Source organism: Plectropomus leopardus, chromosome 13 (genome assembly GCF_008729295.1).
Source record: "Plectropomus leopardus isolate mb chromosome 13, YSFRI_Pleo_2.0, whole genome shotgun sequence".
NCBI classification, from domain to species: Eukaryota; Metazoa; Chordata; class Actinopteri; order Perciformes; family Serranidae; genus Plectropomus; species Plectropomus leopardus.
This window is the reverse complement of record NC_056475.1, coordinates 20,969,953-20,990,398: the sequence shown is the minus strand read 5'-3', so window position 1 is coordinate 20,990,398 and position 20,446 is coordinate 20,969,953. Positions and strand designations below refer to the sequence as shown.

At 39.1% G+C, this 20,446-nt stretch overlaps 1 protein-coding gene across 3 annotated transcripts in view; it reads right to left on the bottom strand.

Annotated features, from left to right (window-relative positions):
- Positions 1-20,446, bottom strand: part of cadm2a (cell adhesion molecule 2a) — a 261,093-nt gene that overhangs the window by 5,561 nt on the left and 235,086 nt on the right. For 2 of the 3 annotated variants that reach the window (XM_042498955.1, XM_042498956.1), the window contains 2 exons: positions 19,173-19,286; positions 1,656-1,778 (listed from right to left, as the gene is read on the bottom strand). In XM_042498955.1, coding sequence (XP_042354889.1) covers positions 1,656-1,778; positions 19,173-19,286 — 237 coding nt within the window. The remainder of the gene's footprint in view (positions 1-1,655; positions 1,779-19,172; positions 19,287-20,446) is intronic. The other variant, XM_042498957.1, reaches the window with a different exon arrangement.

Below are 20,446 nucleotides of genomic sequence, written 5' to 3'. Positions count from 1 at the left end.
AATAATATAATTGTGTATATTAATGTATTTGACATTCTTGTTGTTTTTCTTTGTCAGTGTTTGACTGACATGTCCCTTTTATCTAGTTAAAAATAACTGAAAGACAAAAGTTGCTTATGAAGATAAAGCAAGTTAGATTTACTTGAATTAAGTCTGCTTAATCTTACCTAGAAAGCACTAGATAAGCAATTTATACTAGAAATTTTACAATCTGAACATAAGATTATTACATTTGGTTAGATCTGCAGTTTCTGCAGTGTATTTGGGGAAAACAAATGCTTTAGGTTTTGCAACAACTGTTCCTTTGTTGGATGTAAACAGGAAGTTTAATGTTGCCATAAATTTACTGAGTACCTCTGTGAGCTCTACTTGAGCTGTGTTCCATTAAAACTTTGATTCGTTTATATTTTGGTAAATTGGTTTCATCAAAAGCATGCCCAACTGGCTACTATATTAGCCAGTTTTGTACATAATGTGCACATGGATACACAGGAAACTAGAAAAATTGCTGTGATACTTGAGGGGACAGTTTGGATCTTCTGAAGTAGTGTTGTATGACCGTATTAACTACAGTAGATTGCAGTCTGCATGCCCAGAGTTTAGAGAAGCAGAAGCAGCAGCAAATTCTATTTTAGCAACTTTAAAAATAAATAATGCTATATTTAGAACAGCTTCACTGCTTTAACTATAGACAACCCTTTCTGATTCTTATGCTCTCTTCAAAGTGACCAGACTCAGAGAAATTCACTGTAATTTTACCTTGCTGAACACATGAGTTGCAGATCTACCACTGCCTTGACTGATTACTTTATTTGTGTTATTGTGTGACTTAGCTCTTAAAGTCATACAACAGAAACAAAGTTTATGTCAAAGCAGTTAGGTATCTCTGAAGAGAGCATTGACAGATATAAAGGCTTCAGCTCCCCATTGGGTCAAAAAGGATTGTCTGACAACTAGTAAAGCGGTGGAAATATTCTAAATATTGCATGCACTTTAAGTGCTACTAATTTTTTTACGTGGCTAACATACATTTTGCTGCTGCCTCTGTCCACAACAGAACATTGTTTAGCTTTCTGTGGTGGTCTCCTGTCTGCTTCTCTAAACTGGGGGCATAAGTAATACACTGACTATGAATAAGTACCTCATGCAACCACACTTTAACTTAACTAACCTTTATCCCCTAAAAATGTGAAAATTTTCAGGCAGGTTCTGAAGTTATACAGAGCGCTCTTTTATATGGAAATCAGAGGTGATATCCTCAGAAAGTGACTCAGATTTGACTGAGTTATGCCTCTGAGAACATGGAGTGCAACTTTTGACACAAAATGAGACCGTCAGTGGGAAGAGGTTAAAGTAATGTTATGTCATAACCCTCTCTCTCTCTCTCTCTCTCTCCCCTTAACATAATATTGATGTTCAAAATAAATACAATGACATTTGGATTGCTTTTTGGATAATACAATAAAAACAACCCAGTGAGTCCCATATATGCACTGGAGGCATCACTCTGTTCTTTTTCCTCCACTGCAGGTATGTCAAACTCTTGTAACTGGGGAATTGGGGAGGGACTCTGATGTCTAATGGGACGAGTAGGACACGCTCCACAAGTTCCACGAGCCCTGAGAGACTTGGCTCTGGTCCATTGCCGGTTTTACCTTTATGCCTGGCCAGGTATCTTCCCAGAACAATGATTAAACACAAGGTGACAAAGACCACTACAGCCACCACTCCTCCGATCAAGGCATGGTCAGTGCCGTGCTGCCCCAGAGCGTTTGGATCTGAGGAGAGACAGACAGAGAAACAAAGAGAGCAGATAAAGGCGCCGCTTGGTGAGGTGAGAGAGCGAGGGCAGATGAGGAACAGCGAAAGACAGACAATACAAAACAGAGCAAGGAGGAAAAAGGAGATTATTTCCAGCTCGTTCCTGCTCTAATGAGCTGCTGTCATTCCTCTCTCCTTTCACATCATGCAGTCAGAGCTGAGCTGCCTAGCTCTCTGAGAATAATAAAATGCAGAGAGAGAGAGAGACAGAGAGAGAGAGAGAGAGAGAGGAATACGAGAGATGGACACCACATTGACACAAAGAGCAGCTACAGGCAGACACACATTCGCTCTGCAAAATGAAGGAAAAAGAGAATGAAAGGGGGACTCGGAAAAAAGAAGTGAATAATTCAGGATCAGCCCCACGGTGCCGCAGGAGTCCCCGACATGCAAACCAGGGCGGCAGTGGAAGAGTAGTACACAGTAAATAAATCATCACACAGAAAATAAAAAGGAAAGATCAATCTTTTTCTGTTTCTTGGCGAGGAAGGATTGTTGTTAGGAAAATGAATTGGGTGTTAGAGAGTTGCTACAGGTCCCCAGCTGTTGGGAAAGCAGTGGAAATGATAGGCGAGTCATGAAAGAGTGAAGATGAGCCTGTTCACGCCTCATGCAAAAACCCATCAAAGGTTTTTCTTGATTAAAAAAAAAAAAGCTCCTTTATTCGCTTTCTTTCTCCACAAAGTCTGGCTCCCAGGTTATTTAAGTTGAGAGTAAAGGACGTGACACTGACGGCGTCCACTGTAGGTGAATCAAAAAAAGTTGACAGTGACAGCAGTGGGGGAGATGGGTAATGGAATAGCCTGTATTATTCATATCAGTCCATGACACCTGAGAAATTAGCACTCATCTCATTATCCTCCTCCGAGTGCCAGGGCATGCCATATACCACCCTGTCACTCTGTGTGTGTATGTGGGCTCATGATAGCGAGAATATGGCAATGTCAGAGCAGGGTAAGCGGTGATAGAAGAGTGGGTTTAGACACACAGCACACGTCGTATATTGACACCGTTTCTCTTCAGTATTCTCCTTTTCTTTCTGTGTCCGCCCATGTGGCCAAATTGAACAGCTGGCTTGCTCTCGCTCCATAACTCTCCATGGTCTGAGTGACCAGGCCGTCACACTTCACCGCCTCCCAGTGGACAAACACACACTCGTTCGGACACACGCGCTCATACACACAGACGTGCTGTGGCATGGTTTCACTGTGCGGCGGTTCTGCTTGGTCAGTGGAGCAGAGAGTAGAGGAATGTTCCCCTGGCACGGCCCAGCAGGGCGAGGACTCGGGCGTTTAGTTACACACATGGCTGTGTCTCTTCACCTCTATCTGTCAGGACGGTGTGTGTTTTTTTTTGTTTTTTTTTACCATCATACACACTCACTATCCTACTGCGGCGCCTCAGTCTGGCTGTTACAATCCAGCGCAGACACAAACAAGCCGTGACAGCCATACATATGTCTGCCTATAGAGTACCAAACGGTTTAGCTGTGCAATATGTTGATGTCATGTCCAAGAGGTTGGGCTGTAAGTCAAACCGCTGGACACTTCTAGAACATGTTGCCTGATCCGACTGCTACTGCAGTACATTCTTTAGGGAAAACACCAACGAAAACCTGCCTTCTGAATAGAATTTAAAGGCAAAGATTCCAGACTATACAGTTCGTTTCTCAACAAAACTGCTAGATACTAACAATATATTTCATCACCTCCTCATAACTCCAAAGCTCTGCCAGAAGTAACATATTTAGTTATTTGCTGGCAAAGTGAAAGTTGTTTGTCACATAGGCTACTGTGCATATGGATCAATAACTGGGAGGCAGTTACTCTGCAGCAGTGGTTTGAAAACTTTCCTTGCATGTTTTAATTCTTTTTTGGTTGACACTTTATAGCTACTTCTGATTCCAGCTTGTTAAATCTGACTTTTTTCTGGTTTCTTTACTTCTCTTTGATGAAATGAGGATATAATCTACGGCTTTGGAAAACATTGATTGACATTTTTTTTTTTTTTTACCATTTTCTAATATTTCATAGGCTAAGCAACCAATAGTTGAATTGAGAAAATTATCAATTATCAGATTAATCGACACTGAAAATAAATGTTAGTCCATAACTAGCTTCACAATTGAAACCACTGATTTTATACACCTCTAGCCTGATTTATGGCTGGGTGCTACACATCTTTGATGAGTCTCACTCAACAGAAATTAGATATTTTCCACGGAAAAAATGGTAATGCTGCATACACTGTCATATTTTGTTGTACAATGAGATTTGGTTATGCTACTAACATTTTCATGTTGTTTTCAATTCACATTGACTCTGATGTGCAACCAGCATCTCTGTCCACAGAAGCCGCCATCTGTCAGCAGCAGCTCCTGGGGAGCAGAGGGAACAGTGGACGGCCAAACTGCCTTCACTAGGCTGAATGACAGCAGATATTTACTGAACCAAAATAGTTTTCATGCAAGTTCCACAGGAAGAAATCAACAGTGTTTCTATTGATTGATTCACTGATTCACTATAGCGAGTGCGGGGAATCTGCCACTCACAGACAGACTAGGAGCAGATCAATCAATAGGATTGAAAGTCAAAAACACATATACATTGGAATATTTTTGCAATTTAAATAGCTGTCTTTGCCGATCACACTTCCAAATATGTGACAGAAATGCCGTCAGAGCACAAACAAAACACTATAAAACAAATGCAAGAGGTTTCTGGTTACCATGGCCAGAACTTTAAACTTTTTACTGAAGCATAAACTGAGAACGACTTGCAAGTGTTTCATTTCTGTTGAGCAACACTCATCAAACGCTAGACTAGTAGACAGATTCGCTGTTACAAGTATAACAACCCGAATCTCCGACTTAACTGCCAGCTGTCAATTTGCATTATGGTTAATGTAGAAAATATGTTTTGACAAGAAAGAAGAATGTAGGCGATAAAAAAACAAAAAAAGAGACAAAAATGGAAGCTTTTTATTCTGCTGCATTAATTTTGATCTTATTTTTAAACTGTCCAACATGAGTCATGTTTGAAGAGTACAATGCTAAATCGATTAAGGTATCTTTCAAGCCTGAGTATTTGATACTTGAGATTAAATTTTCAGTGAAGTATTACATTAACTTGATACTCACGAAGCTACAGAGGCTGTTGGCATAAATTCATCACAACTTGTAAATACTTTCCATGCCAATGCTGTCAAAACATGGTTCATCTATTGCAATGTTATGTATTCTGTTCTAGTCCACTGCTGCTCACGGAAGGATAAAAATACAGCGAGGGTGTATGAAGACACAGAGAGAAAGGAAATGAAAAAACTTGAGATTGATGGACAGGAAAAGGCTGAAATTTTGGTTGGAGCAAGACGGAAAGGGAAAGAAGACAAGGAGAAGAGGGATCTAGAGGGGAGGGTTATACATTTTTATGGCTCCAGAACACATTATCTTTTAATAAGGGCACATACATACTTCTCTGTGCAATTTAATATGAGAGTGCGGCCGAGCAAACTCCTCTTTTAATATTTATAACACTCTCCTTGTCGCCTAGCCTTGTGAGTTGGGCTTGTTTAATAAATTAAAGGGGTTCAGGGCTTCTGTGAGCCAGTGCCTGGCCAGACTGAACCAAAAGTGTTGCTCTTAAACGGCCCCACTAACTCCTCATCTGATCTGTTCCACTGATAGTGGCTCCTTATGGGGTTACCACGAAAAGAAATGTAGTAGTAATAGTGTGTGGGCTCTCCAGAGGATGTGTGAAGGTTGGAAATGGAAACAATATGATTTAGAGTCATATTATGTTATCATACTGAATGACATATAATTATATTTCTGAAAGGAATGTGGAGCATGCTGCACATCAAAATAAAAGCATGTGCGCTCTTACTTCAAACTTTCAGAACAATTGTTCGTCCTAGATTGGCTGGTTGGTAAGAGGTAGTATACAGATGTGAATTATGTGCAAAGGCCCATTATTATTTTAAGTGAAAGCTCAAATATCCCATCAAGGACTGAAAAGACCTACAAGAAAAGCCTCCCGACCATTCCATTTTACCAGCCCGATCTCACCTTACCAAAATCATACATCAAGTGTGATTCCTTCATCCCTGCACATAAATGTGAATAGGAAATTGATTAAATATCTAAAAGGGGAAGCTGACCAAAGTGGCCAAAAGGTTTAACTTGGTTATTTTAATTAGCTGCAGATGATATAAAGAAAAAAGAAGCACATATGTCAGATTTTCGGAATCCTAGTCCTCATGGACAAGGGTATTTTTGTAAATATTACTTTTTTAAAAATGTGTTTTAGTCTTTTGTCACAGAAGTGGATTAAAGCAAACTAACCAAACCAAAACTCTCTTCAGGTTGAAGATTTTCAGAAACTCTGTTTTCAGTGTTGACATGTGGACAGAACAACAGAGTTTTTGGCTTGAGACGTCAGAGTGTGCATTGTTAACTTCTTTGTGAAGAATCAAAAATTAAGCTGTATTTCGTACAAAGGTGGGCATGGCCAAAATAATGCAAGTTCTAACCTTGCTTACAGGACTTTTTATGTGTGTACACATAAATGTACAGTTACTCTTCGGCTATATTAAGGAACAGAGACAAATAAACAGCTTCTTATAATCAGAATTACGAGATTACAAAATGATGACATTAAACATTTTTGTTTCCTAACAACTACTGCAGTACTTCTGCTACAATGTATCAGGTTTAGCAAAGTCTACACAACTTTTAACACTAAAACTGGCGGGTGCAGTATGTATCCAGCACTAAGCCAGTTTAAACTTATTTAGAGTGCAACTATTGCTTTGCCAAATCAACAGATAACAAACAGGCCAGAGTTTGCTTGTTAAACTGGCAACTTTCTGTATGTCTATATGTAACATGTGTCCTCGTCTCATTCTTCAAACACCATATTCGCTGTGAATGTCTGCAGAACTTCACAGGAGATGTTTGCCATTCTATAAAGTATTGTTACAGCATCTCTGGGGCCTGCCACTGCCTTTCATCTAAAGTCATCTTTTAAATTAACAATCTCAACTGATCAGACACAGCGTCCTTGAATCATATCAGCATGCAACTCAATGGCCTTTGCATATTGTAGCTTAACATACAACTCTCTCTCTCTCTCGTTCCCCCCTTGGTATTAAATTTGTTAATATTAAAATTCATCCCCTACAGGCATCTCTTTTTCCTTCTTCCTTTGAATTACACTTTTTCGTCTCTCTATCTTAGCGAGATATAGCTCTGTGAAGCAATGGTTTCAGTTGCTCAGATCAATAAAGAAGCAGCTGGCTTAAGCATGGGCTTATAGAGCTGCAGTGTCCTTGTGTCTGTGGTGTGGGTCAGGGAATCTTTGAGTGTGTGTGTGTGTGTGTGTGTGTGTGTGTGTGTGTGTGTGAGCACATCCTTCTTATTTTGTAGCGCTTTGCAATTAATATGACATTTCTTTACCAGATAGTGACTCCTACATATGATGCAGCCTGATTACCAATGATCAAAAATAAGAAGCCAAATAAATAAAACTTTAACGCCTCGCATCAAATGGCTGCACATTACATCATTAAATGTGAAACATGAAGAGACACACATTACTCCACATCAATTCTGCTGCAGTGATGGTTAAAGTTAGAGACACAGAAGAAAGAGTGCCTGCAAGCAGAGAGAAAGTAAAGGGGAGAAAGTGGTGAAAAGTGCCTGCAGACATCACTTGTTCGATGAGTCAATTATGCCCAACTTTTTCAGCTGAAGCTAGAAATTCACCAATCTGCATCTAATGCTGGCTCTACTGCCAAGATGAAAGAGTCCCTGGAGGCTGTAGTGGAGGGCCGAAAGACACATGTGCACACACTTCTGAATGCATGCACCCATGCATGAGAAAGAGAGAGAGTGTCGGAAAGACAGAAAAGAGCAGACGTTATCGAGACGTGTGTGTGTGTGTGTGTTTGTGTGTGCTGCACATTATTGCTTGCTGGGTCAGAGTGGATTAATTAGATTCTGAAAACAAATTACTTCTGCTAATCATTCAATAAAGCCCACACGTGGACTTGGACACTATCTTGAATATTCAACAACCTCCTTCTCTCTTCTCAGAATAAAAAGAAATTGTGGTCAGCAGGGTAACAGCATGAAGTTATAAGCAAAGCAAGATAATTAATCATGTGAATTCATTAAGCTGCATGCAATAATCAATCCATCAAAGCAGCGCTATGTTCATCAATATCCATAACCTCAAAACAGCCATTAAACACAACAAAGAAAGAGGCAATGAGAAGATATCAATGTAACAACTGGGTTAACTTAAAGGGTATAGTATAATATTATAAGTATAATATTTTTCAATCCTTTCCCATGTTTTTGTGTCTAATTGAGTAACGGGTTGAGAGAGGGTAGTTTTTTGGGTTTTTTTTAAAGATAATGTTATTGGGATTTTCCCTTTTTTTAAAAAGAACAGATGTGGGCAAGAGAGGGGGAATGACATGCAGCAAAGGGCCACTGCAAAGGCCTCAGCATATGGGGTGTACACTTTAGCAGGTGATCTCGGGGCCGCCTCTGAAAGAGAGTAGTTATACACACTTCCCATAGGTGCAGTGCTATCAAAAAACAGTGTATATGAGGAAAAGGGTACCTTCTGCACACTTACTACATGCCACAAGTTTATTGAAGACAACATTTCGATCCTACTTGGATTTTTGTCAGGTCAAATGTTTAAAAACATTCAGGCCTGACGAAGATCCACATAGGATCGAAACATTGTCTTCAATAAAATTGTGGCATGCGCAGGCATTACGTTTTACCCAAGTCAGTAACAAGAACATTTTTAAAAAATTTGTCCAGCAAAGGCAAAACAGGCTACAGTGTAACCACTTGGGGCATGTTCGCACATTAATTTACATCCACTAAATGTGCTTATTTTTGCCACTGACAGATACAAATTATTATTCTAAGTGTCTCACAATTTATGGAAAGGACTTTTTTGGTAACGAGTAGCAACCTTTTTGTTTAACCAGAAACAGATCCAAAAGATCGCCAATTCAAACAGACGCCATTTTAATAAAAAGTAATTAAAGTATGTATTGAGCCAGCATTTTTTTTACATGATAAAATAACAGTTTATTTACATGGAGTCGGGTAGGTTTTGCAGTAGCAATTTTGGGGCTGTTTCTGTTAAGCAAAAGGATCCTAATCTTTAACAAATATGTCTGTCTCTCCAATGATGTTTTCCATAATATTGTCAGATCATTAGAAAAGTTATTTGAAAATGTCAGTGCCAAAAAAGCACTTTTAATGGGTGTAAATTTATGGAGCATACATGCCCTGAATGGTTACATTGTAGCCTGTTACGAGGCTTTTGTTAGCAGTGCTCTCACTCACTATTGAACCAAAAAATGTTGTTCCCATTAGTTACTTAGACATAAAAATGTGGCGTTAAAAAATACTGAACTTACCCTTTAATCATGAATATATTGCTTCTGCTTTTCAGATACATAAACATTATATAGCTGGTTAGTTTGGAAGGATTAAATCATGTACTACAACAAGACCAGCAGAAACAGTGGCCCGCACAGAAATGAGTGATATTTGAGAAAGCAAGTTGCCACCATGCGCCCAACACCCAAAGGAGACAAGCAGAGAAAAATGAATAAAGGACCAAATAAAACTTCATGTCAACAAATGAAAATTAGACTACCTCAACTGTGTGTGTGCATGCATGTGTGTGTGCATGTGAGTGCCTCTTGAAGATTGCTGAAAGTGTCCCCTGCCATTGAGATTTAATGAATAGAAGGGCTATTACATGTAATTCATAACACTAGCCCCCGGATCTAATGATTTCTCTTTTTCCTTTCTACACTTTGTTCCAAATTGTTGCCATAATTCTTCCCCAAAGCGAGTTAATGTGACAGACCATCAATAATAATTGCCCAGCAATAAGTGGAAAGACCTTTGCATTATGTTTTAATTTCTCCCATGCTCCTCAGCTTTATGGTGGAAAGGGTGGAGAGTGGAAGAGAAAATGGAGAGAAGATGATCAGTACTGTTCAATATTTAACCATTTAACCCCCTCAGGGATGCTGCAACCCCAACCTCACCTTTCTGGTTTAAACACATGAACCAACCAGCTGACCTGAACACTTGCCCTCAAGAATATATGTCTTCTGCTCATCATATGGTCTAACCTGTTCCCTCCATTTGAAACAAGATCAATAGCAGTGGAATAAAGCAGTTACGGATCCCTCCAAGGAATGAAAACTGTCCCCTTCTTAATTGAATCTTCACAAAAGGTTTGTCCTCAGTCTGAAGCAGCTCGGATAGGTGAAAGTGGGGTTAAAGACATAAAACATCACCTGTGGAGTGCAACCTGCCCTTTCAATACACCAATCATTTGTAACAGTGAAAATACAGGAGTCGCTGAAATTTCAACAGTCTATCTAAAATTGAAAAGCGTGTTATTAAAGCAGTTTGAGTAATCTGTTTCATCACCTTTACTTAATTTGTTCTGTGCTGCTAGTTTTCTTATGAGCTACAGATTTCTATTCCCCCCCCCCCCCTTTATTAAATGTGTATGTGTTTTGTAGCATCTTCTGTTCCTATCTGACCTGAATGAGAACTAAAAACACATTCTGACTCAGCCTCATCTCCTAAAAAATTTGCTCATATGCAACTTATGTGAGACAGCAAATGTATTTTGAAGGTAACATAATGCAGAACAAATTTCATTTTCTATAAGCATAATGAGGAAATGTTGCTAATGAATATACCTGGCAAGCTGCTAAAATGGGGCTACTGAAAATATTAGCAAAATGTTCACTGACAACAAATTTCAGTTGTCAGTGAACATTTATTTCCCCGTATACAGGCATCTTGCAATACAGTATCCATTTGTAGTGACTGTAGCCTAACTCTTAACCTCTAACCCTAACTCTTTTAAACTACCTAAAATCACTATCTTATCACAAAGTGTTTTTTCGCTAAATCTATGATAGAGGTCCGGGGTCATATTCACAGAACCTCCTAGTACAAAGAGTTGCCCCTAGTGACAGCATTTTAAGAAAATTCTTATAATTCTGATGTTTTCTAAGAATTTATCCTAAAAGTCAAGAAAATGTCCTGGTAAAAATAAAAGTTATTCAAAAAGCAGTCACATCCCCCACTCAAGGCAATAATGGTATAATGCAGAAACAAAATGATCACAACACTAAAATATTTGCAACTGGAAAAATGGAAAAATACAACAGTGCCGCAGAATGATAACACAAAAAAGTGCTTTCATAGTCTCATATTGTGTTGCACTTTATATCATTTCTGTTGGGTGTCCACACTAAAGGCTCACTAAAGGGCATGTCTGTGAAAACAAATCACATCTGTCAAAAGAATGTGTCATACCTTGCAACAGGGTCATCCACACCTCCTCACTCAGGTCAAACTCTCTGTCCCTTCCTTGCTCAGAGTTGCTCTGAGAATTTTCCCAAATCTTTCCTAAACTAGAAAGCCTTCACAGACATTTTTAGGCTAAGTTAAGAGCTGGGAATATTCTTAGAATGTTTGTGAATATGGCACAAACACCCGCTATCTCCCGCAACCATCTCCTTGCAAAGCCTACTAGGTACTTGAGCCAATAGGTTGTTACCTAAAAGAAACATTGTCTCTGAACATAATCCAAGCAGCAATTACATTGCCACAACAACGTATTACAGAAGCAGTTTACTAACACACAGATGTAATTACTAGGAGACTTGTAGGGTTGTCTGACCAAATAAAGAGCTAAACAAATGCTTTGTTTAGCACAAAAATGCACAAAAGTTTTTGATATGTATGCTAATCTCCTAAAAGTATTTGAAGAAATGGATTAAGTGCATTATTAATGTTGATTTTTAGAAATTAGATGATTTACCACAGCAATCAAGCACTCTGGATCAGAAACACTTAAATAAATAATTGCCAACAGTTTCCTCCACTTCAACTTATTTAGAAAGCACCTCTGCCTGAGACAAATAAACAGTTTAAAGATATTTATTTTACTTTGGTAATAGAAATGCTTCTGTACAAAATCACATTACACAAAGGACATGTGTTTCCCTACCACTTCTTTGAACTCTTAAATGAAAATATCTTCAGAGGTCAAATGATTTTGCATGATTATGGCAGAAGTTTGATTTTCAAAAATATAGAAAAGAAAATCTTCCTGTGAAGTTATTCCTGTTGCCTAAAACAGGCAGCTAATGGAAGATTAGTAGGTTGCTGTTTGAGCAGTCTCAGCATAGATGGCTCAGGAATCACACTGGGTAAGAGTGGTCCTGTTTTAATGTCTTACTATTCATATGTGGCTTTTTAGCCAGCGCTCACTTGAAAAGTAAGAAATCTTAAACTAATCCTGACTTTTGAACCTTGACCAATACCTTGCCTCTGCTCTTGAATTCTCCTCTAGTATGTGTTATTTCAGGACAGAAAAGATCCTTTGTATTTTGCTTCAGAGTACCAACCATAAAAACTCGGATGGTTACAGATTATCATGGTAACCTCCACTGTAAGCTGAAAACCTCACGTTTCTGGTATCAATTTAAGACAATTAAGCAATATCTTCCATGTTATGGTATACACTTTGATAAAGAGTCTCAAGGTTGTTGGTGCATTTCTTTGCTTCCTTCCCCTGTTCCTCTTGGAGAACAACTAATGAAGCAAAGAAAAGAGAACTTTTACTCTGCAAGGAGGTAGATGGGTATTATTTTAGTTTCTCTGTCCTCTCCACAGGCAGAGACACTAGGCATGAATAATTGCTGTCTTCTCTGCAGTGGGCCCTTTTGCTGCGGCAATATCAGGCTACAGGGGCTGGGGTTGGCCACACGAATGCTGATTATGAGAAGTGAATAGTAAATATTTTAAACACCAAAGAAACCCTTGTGCAGGATTCAACCTTTCAGCTTCGCAAGGTCAAAGCTAATTTGCAAGCCATGAAAAAGCATTTGGCAAATTTTACAGAACTCAGTGGTGGTGAGGGCAGAGAACGTGTATGTGTGTGGAAGGGGGTGGGGGGGGATTTGATGACATTGCATAGACCTCTGATACTTAGCGAAAGAGTTATTATAGCCATTAAGGCTGGCTGGGCCATTGAAGCAGTGTGTGTGTGTTGGGCATACCTGCCAGCACTTCATTAATAAAGTGAAACACGGACTGCAGTTATGCATCAGTCCTGGCATTATACAGTCCGGATGAAAAACAGAGGAATCTCTTGCATACCTTTACACCAGCTACGCTCCAAAGGTCGACAACAGTTAGAACTAAATGCATGGGTTACTGTCAAATTTACATTTCCCATTAGAGCCACTGAGTCTACAGTATGAAATATTTATTCACTAATATTCCTGCAAGGGTGAATAAATGCTTCAATTAACTAGTACATTATTGTATTGGCCACTAAAACTCATACTGTCACTAAGTCAGCAAAAGTAGACATAAAAAAGCTGTTATTATAAAACCACACAGGTCACATTTCATATCTTAGAAACACGTTTTGTAAAAAAATTTTAGATCCTATTTCTATATAATACAGGGGGAAGAACAACTCATTGCTATGTACAAAGAGAAAAGTCATTTTCAGTCATGCAAACACAGTTTCTGTCTCACTTTTGGAATGTGTGGGCTGATATCTTGTTCGTGATTTAAAGGTTATTTTTGGCATATCTGAAAATGTGTGAAAGGCAGGAGCAACCAGCGCTTATTGCAACTGGGCCTCAATGTTTTGTAGAATCAGACAGGTTCTTTATGGATAAAAAAGATAAGATTAAGATTACTTTATTCTGAAGTCATTTAACATTCAATTTGTTAAAACTCTTTTTTCCCCCCGGGACCCAACAATAGGGTCTGATGTTTCTATTGTAGAGAATATGTAGTCCAGCAACATCACTTTGCTTTCCCATTGGCCTGTGGTTGCCGTGGTCCCAGACAGGGCTTATTAAGATCAAAGCCGAAAAGACCTCACTACTTAGAATATTAATTAAATAAGACTCACACATGATTCACTGTATTCCCAACTGATTTAGTGTAATGATGGCAAAGAAATATTCGTCATGATTTAAATACCCCAAATGAATTCAACTAAAGGTTCCAGTTACTTAAGCTGTTTATGTAAGGTAGTGGAGGAAATCACTCAGGTGGCTGCAACCACACAAAACACGTACTGTAAATTAATTACACCATTAAAATCATTCAGTTGACTCTGTTTGTACACTGACATGGGGAATTTGTCATACTGTAATCTAAAATTGCCTATACTAATGGCTGCCATAGTAACAGGGATATTTTTTAGGTCACACACTGCAATTGGATTACTATGAACACAAAGCAACACTCATTATGCGACTTCTGCTACATGTTACAAGTCCGATATGTACAAGCCATTTTGGTTTTCCAAAATACCATGATTACTTTCCAGATTTTTGTTTATTCATTTATTTTGATTCGATTAATAATTATAGGGAGTTGATGGGGCTCCATTGGAAAATGGCGATTTTTAGGCTGTTCATCAATCATCATCATACTAATTCACTGGGCATATAGAAAACACTTCTGACAGGATTCTGTAGGTATGCTTTTTGATTTTATCTTTTTAATTAATTAATCACTTAAATTCACCACCAACAGCTTCTCTGTCCAAACATTTTTTTGCGGAAGAAGCCTCACCCTTATTTATGGTACTCTTGTGCTCTCTGGAAAAAATCCAATGTGCTGACGAGGCCAAGAGAGAAAAGATAAGACTGGTATAAGAAAAATGGCAGAACAGAGAAAGGTGCAACTGAGCCTATCAGTTATATAACATGCTAATATCTGCATTAAGGCTGTAGTGCTGAACCTAAAGTGTGTGTTTCATCTCCACACGAAGACAACTTTATTAAAAAGACAAAACATCATGGAGCTGGTACAGCTCCACAGTTGTTTGCTTTCATCCAGGGCCCGTGAAAAGACCTGGTAATAAATCAAGTAGACACATGAAAGCAGATAGTGTAGTATCCTGTGACTGGGGACGCAGTGAAGGAGTCTGATATTTAGATTCCCTGAAGATACACTAAGAGGCTCAGCTTCTCTTGTGTCTCCGCACTACACAAACAGACAGCAGAGAAGAATTGAGACATGCTGATGAGGAATATCCAACAACGTGTGGAAGCCTGTTATCTAAAAGGGTCTTCAGAGAGATGTGAGGGTAGAAGAGAAGCAGCGGGTGAGAGAAGAGTGAAACAAAAGCTGCGATATAAAGCAAAGCAGCGGAGGAAAGGTAGAGGGGGGAGTCAAGAATCCTGAAGGACTTTAAAGATGGTAATTTAGAGAAAGCAGCGGTGATGAAGGGAAATTATTCTGAGTGAATGTGACTGTGGAGCACCATGAAATTGAGAGGGAGCAAAAAAGCAGAGACAAGACAGAAGGTAAACTCTGTTACATCGACAGAAAATGGTCAATAAATGAAAATGAATTCAGCTGTGCGAGAGCACTGTAGAGAAAAAGACATAAAGTAATCACTTTATGTGCTAAATTTGACACAATAATCTTGTCACATACTTATAACAACTTTTAGAAAACATGATTAAAATGATATATGATTGAGCAAGCTCTTTTGCATACAGCGTAACACAGCACATTATTTTTAAATTGACATGTCACTCAAAAATTTTGACTGACATATCACTCTACTATAGCAGACATGGTGCCATGTCAGCGTTACTGCTGATAGGTTGCAGTGTGCAATGAGACAGAATCATCAGACGAACTGCAATTCGACTAAGTTTTAACTTTTTTTTATTAGATTTTCGCCCAGCTGTAAAACCTTTGTGTATGTATTACTTGGTCCACTATAGTTGCTCTCAATAATGGTTGGTATGTTTTCCTTGGAAAAATGAATGCATCCAATGTACTTTTGACATCATTTGTACTTTGAAGGATTGTGTTACCAAAGCACTGATGGGAGTTAACAGGGAAGTGAGCCCAAGCAATGGGGAGGCAGGTTAGATTGGTGAATCGATCTCAAATCACCAGACTTTCACCCAGGGATCGCATGTTCGGAACTATAAGTGCACTTTGAGTGAGATATGTACTCACCATGCTTTTTTTCTCTAAACCTATACAAAGTGACTACTTGCCTAAACCCAAAGACACTCAACCATGTTTCTATTTTTTGCCTAAATGTAACCTCTGTAACTGTAGGTTAACTACAGAACTGTACTTTAAGGATGTAATGTCATTAGTGGGGTGCTAATTTGTATAATATCATATGAACTGTTGTGGGTGCATTCTATATGATATACGAATTGTTCTATGGGAATTCGTGACTTGGTCACATGAGTGCTTGAATAGAGAATCTGCAGGCAGAGTGTCGAAGATTTTGGTATTGCAGCATTCTGGTTTTCGTTTGTAGTCCCATTAGTTTTGAACTAATTTCAGCGGGTTTTGGTGGCATGCAGGTAAACAGTCCATGTGGAGAGCAAAAGAATTGGAACACACTGTACTAAATTTTTATTTTTATTTTTTTAAGGACAATACAATTTTATATAATTAGAAGTGCTGATTAGCTGAAATGTTGCCTGGACCTAACTCTTTGTCTCACTGTGTGTCAGGTTGCTAACTGAAGTTAAAACAATGACCGACACAGAGAGGAGGACATCTTGGCTTGGATATCCAATGCCAAAGTATTCACTGGCTCCATTGGAACCCCTTAAACATTTGACATTGCCTCCAAACGCTAAGTTGTAATACTTAAAGCTGATGGGTTCAAAGATTTTAAATGTAGTGAAAATAATCTGGATATTTTTCTCTAAAAAAAAGTTAAAATTGAGTCAAACATAGAAAACCTAACTCTGTTGACTCTGGATTATGAAGGTAAACCTGAAGATGAAAGATGTAAGATCACATGATCTGTACATTTACCCTGAATTTTTTTTGTATTATACAGAAATCCTTTGGAGATTAAGGTTAATACACTAGAGGAACTATGTCTTCCCAGTGTCTTTTGATATCCACTTCATCTTGTCTGGGTCACAGTGATACCAAACCAGCCCTTTCCCCAACAATGTCCTCCAGCCCTACCTAAAGGATCCTCAGGCTCTCACCAGCCAGGTGTGATATGTAACCCCTTCGGCACGTTCTGCTGCCCCAAGGTCTCCTCCTAGTTGGATGTGCTAGAAAGCCTCCATAGAGTGCATTCCTGTGGCCATATTGGTCAGATGCCCAAACCATCTGAAATGGCTCCTTTAAATGCAGAGCCAGCTCAGTTGGCTCAGAGGGTCACGTCTTGATCAGCTTATCGATTGAATGAACTCAGCTGACTCTTTTTAATGCGAACATACACTCTGCAAAGGGGAATCATGTCAGCCATTTGACCACTCAAATTAGTTATTATGAAGGATGGTTTGAACCAAGACAGACTACTAAATCGAAAGCAGCATAAAAATAGGACAACAGAGCAGCATTATTGGCATTAGCCACAGATGGTACTCCAACTACAAGACTAGAGTACTTGTAGCAAAGGCCGAAGCACTCACTGTATATTCCAATGGTACCAGCCCACAATCACCAACAAAGGAGAAATGGTCATAAGACTTATAGAAGCCTATGTGTGTCCATACATGATGTACAACCTCCCATGGACTCTTCAGAGTCCTTGCAAAGAGCTAATTTATTGGTCAACAACCACAATAAAATCTGCATTGCTCCTCCTGAATCTGGGTCTTCTTTCTTGCACACTGTCACAATCTTCACTGGGACTGCAAGCAGTGTATACCCCAGAACACTTGTCCTGTTTTTAAAAGAATGGGACCTACTAACTTCACCCATCTGTTAGTCCATAGGCTATGGCCCAAACTTCCATGCAACATTGAAAGGACATTTCACTGAAGACAGCAAAACAGTATTCAAATATTTCCTCACCTCAGGGTAAATTTTATCCATCTGGCACTTCATCACTTCGGGGATTTTTGACCACCTCAGTGACCTATACCAGAAGGACGGGTCTTTCAACTCTGCCTCCACTGTGTCAATAGCACTCTCTAGTTCCTCAAATAGTTCATTTATTACTCAGGTTAGCAAGATTTTTCCCCTGGTGAGCACATCTTTACAGAGATTACCAGTGGGTTCTTGGGTTTCTGCCGTGACAGACACTAGTGACCTTCCGGCTACAACCGGGAGCAGTCGCCTGCACAATGGCCCACTCAAATACCATGTACCCAACCTTGCCCAAGATGTGGGAAATATTCCTCCAGAGGTAAATTGTGTGATGCTGGTAAATCCTCCATGTTCCACATATTCAACCACAGAACCAACATCCTCATTTGCCTCCAATCTGTTTGCCAGCACACCAGCCCACCACACCACATTGTTTGCCCATGTTGTCAGGTTTGTCGGCTAAGAAATCCGACAAGATTTGGTGTGACATTAACGCTATTATGGGAGTTTTGACGTCCAAAAATGCTTTGTGTGGCTGGCATTAGTGCTGCAGGATGGAGATTATATAATATATACTGCACATTAGTGATGATAAGTTTAAATCCATAACCATAACTTTCTGCATGCTGTCAGCCTCCGCAGGAATGATGCTTGAAATTTGTGAAAACCTCAGCATTAATGCCTCCCCAGCATTTCTTGATGACATCTATTTATTCATACTTTATAATATAATGCCTCAAGGTTGATATAAACAGCATTCCTGCTCTTTAGAAATAGATTCTCCTCGAACACCGACTGGCAGTAAGATGTCCAAGTGGTGGCTATTGTGTTAACTCTCTGAAAAAGAGCTCTTCAAGTCAGAATTCTCTGAGCTTCAACACAGCATTAGGAGTCATGATGAGACATCTCCAGTGGCCAGACATTTTCAGTTGGACATGACATTTGCTTCTTTGAGGTTTCAGGGCACAGAAGTACTGAAGTCTTTGAAATGCCAGGGGGATAGTGGATGGGGTATTTGAAGAGCTGGACTCTTTTTGAATACAATGACTAGGGGTGTCTTCAAAACTTAAAAAATCTGAATAATGTCTGTAATGTAAAAATACAAAACAGATACCTTTCAATGGACAAGCTAGTCACTGTCTATCAAAACAAGACTTAGTTTTTGTTTACAGTCCTAAAGGGGTAAAAAAAGAAGGGTGGATAGGAAAGAATATGTCCCAGGAAGCACGTCTATCATCAGATATTTTCCAATTCTCAGTGTCTCCATGTCACAGTGTGTCCAAGTGAGGCAGAAACACTGACACCTGAGATGGTAAAATAGCTGAGAGAGACGTAATAGGCAGAGGAGACATGAAAGTAAGAGAGCAGTGGGAATATATAGCAGCATGCTGAGGGGGCTGTGGAGATGTATGGGGTGGTACTGTACCTCTGTTGCCAGTGACTGTGGGGTCTGAGACGTGGGTGCCTAATAGAGCGGTAGGATCTGGAGGGATGGGATGTAGGGGGGGAGTGGTGGATGGAGGCAGGGTTGTGGGGACGTCTGGTAAAGGGCACAGACAAACACATATACAAAAACAATACAACAACAACAACAACAACAACAACAAATGAATTCACATGGGGACAGTTAGATACTATAAAATGCACAACACAAACCCTGTCAAAAAATTATATAGTGATGGGAAACATAAAAAGGCAAAATTATGACAACTCAAAATAAGATTGTTGTAATCACACACCAGTGACTTACTGTTGTGTGTAAGTGATGCACAACACAATTTGCAACAATTCAATTGCCAATCCTTTTTTGTGGCCTTTTTTGACTTAAAGGGGCTCCAAAATTGAAAATGTTTTTTTTCCCTTCTTACCTGTAGTTCTATCTATCAATACTTATTTTTGGTGTGAGTTGCCAGTTGTTGACCATAAAGATGTCTGCTCTTTCTCTAATAGAATGGAACTAGAAGGACCTCAGCTTATGGTGCTAAAAGTGCAAACAATAAAACAAACAAACAAAAAAATATAACATTTGGAAAACTCAACAGCAGTGTCTCTTTCCAGTATCAATCATACAACAGTTTGTATGATAATTTACAAAAACGCACATACAACAGTTGTGTGTAATCTAATAATTTGTGTCCAACGAACAATGTTACATACTTACTTAAAGTTATGTTGGTTAGGTTCACCATGCAGAAGGAAGCATGCATCTACTGCTAGTTAACATTACAGCTCAGCTAAGGAGGACACCATTAAGAATTACATCTTGCGCTGTTATGGGCACAAGCATCTTGTTCATGAGTAGATGAATGCTTCCATTTCATAGTGATATTGTTGGTGGTTATAGAATTAAAGTAGTTCCTATATGGAACTGCCCAAAATAAGGTCTGTGGATTCTCTCGAGTAACTGATCAAGATTTCTGGAAAGGGACATTGTTGTAGAGTTTTTCAATTTTTCAATTTTTTAATTTTTTTTGGAGGTGGGGCATTTTGAGCACCATAAGCAGAGGGCCATCCAGTTCCATTATATTTGAGAGAATGCAGACAACTCTGTGGCCAATATCTCCAACACCTGGCAACTTACACCAAAACAATCTAGACTGATAAATAGCATTACAGGTAAAAGGAAAAATATGTATTGTCCCTTTAAAATTATTCACAAATACATAGTTAAGTAGCTGAACATCTCATATGTATTTTTCT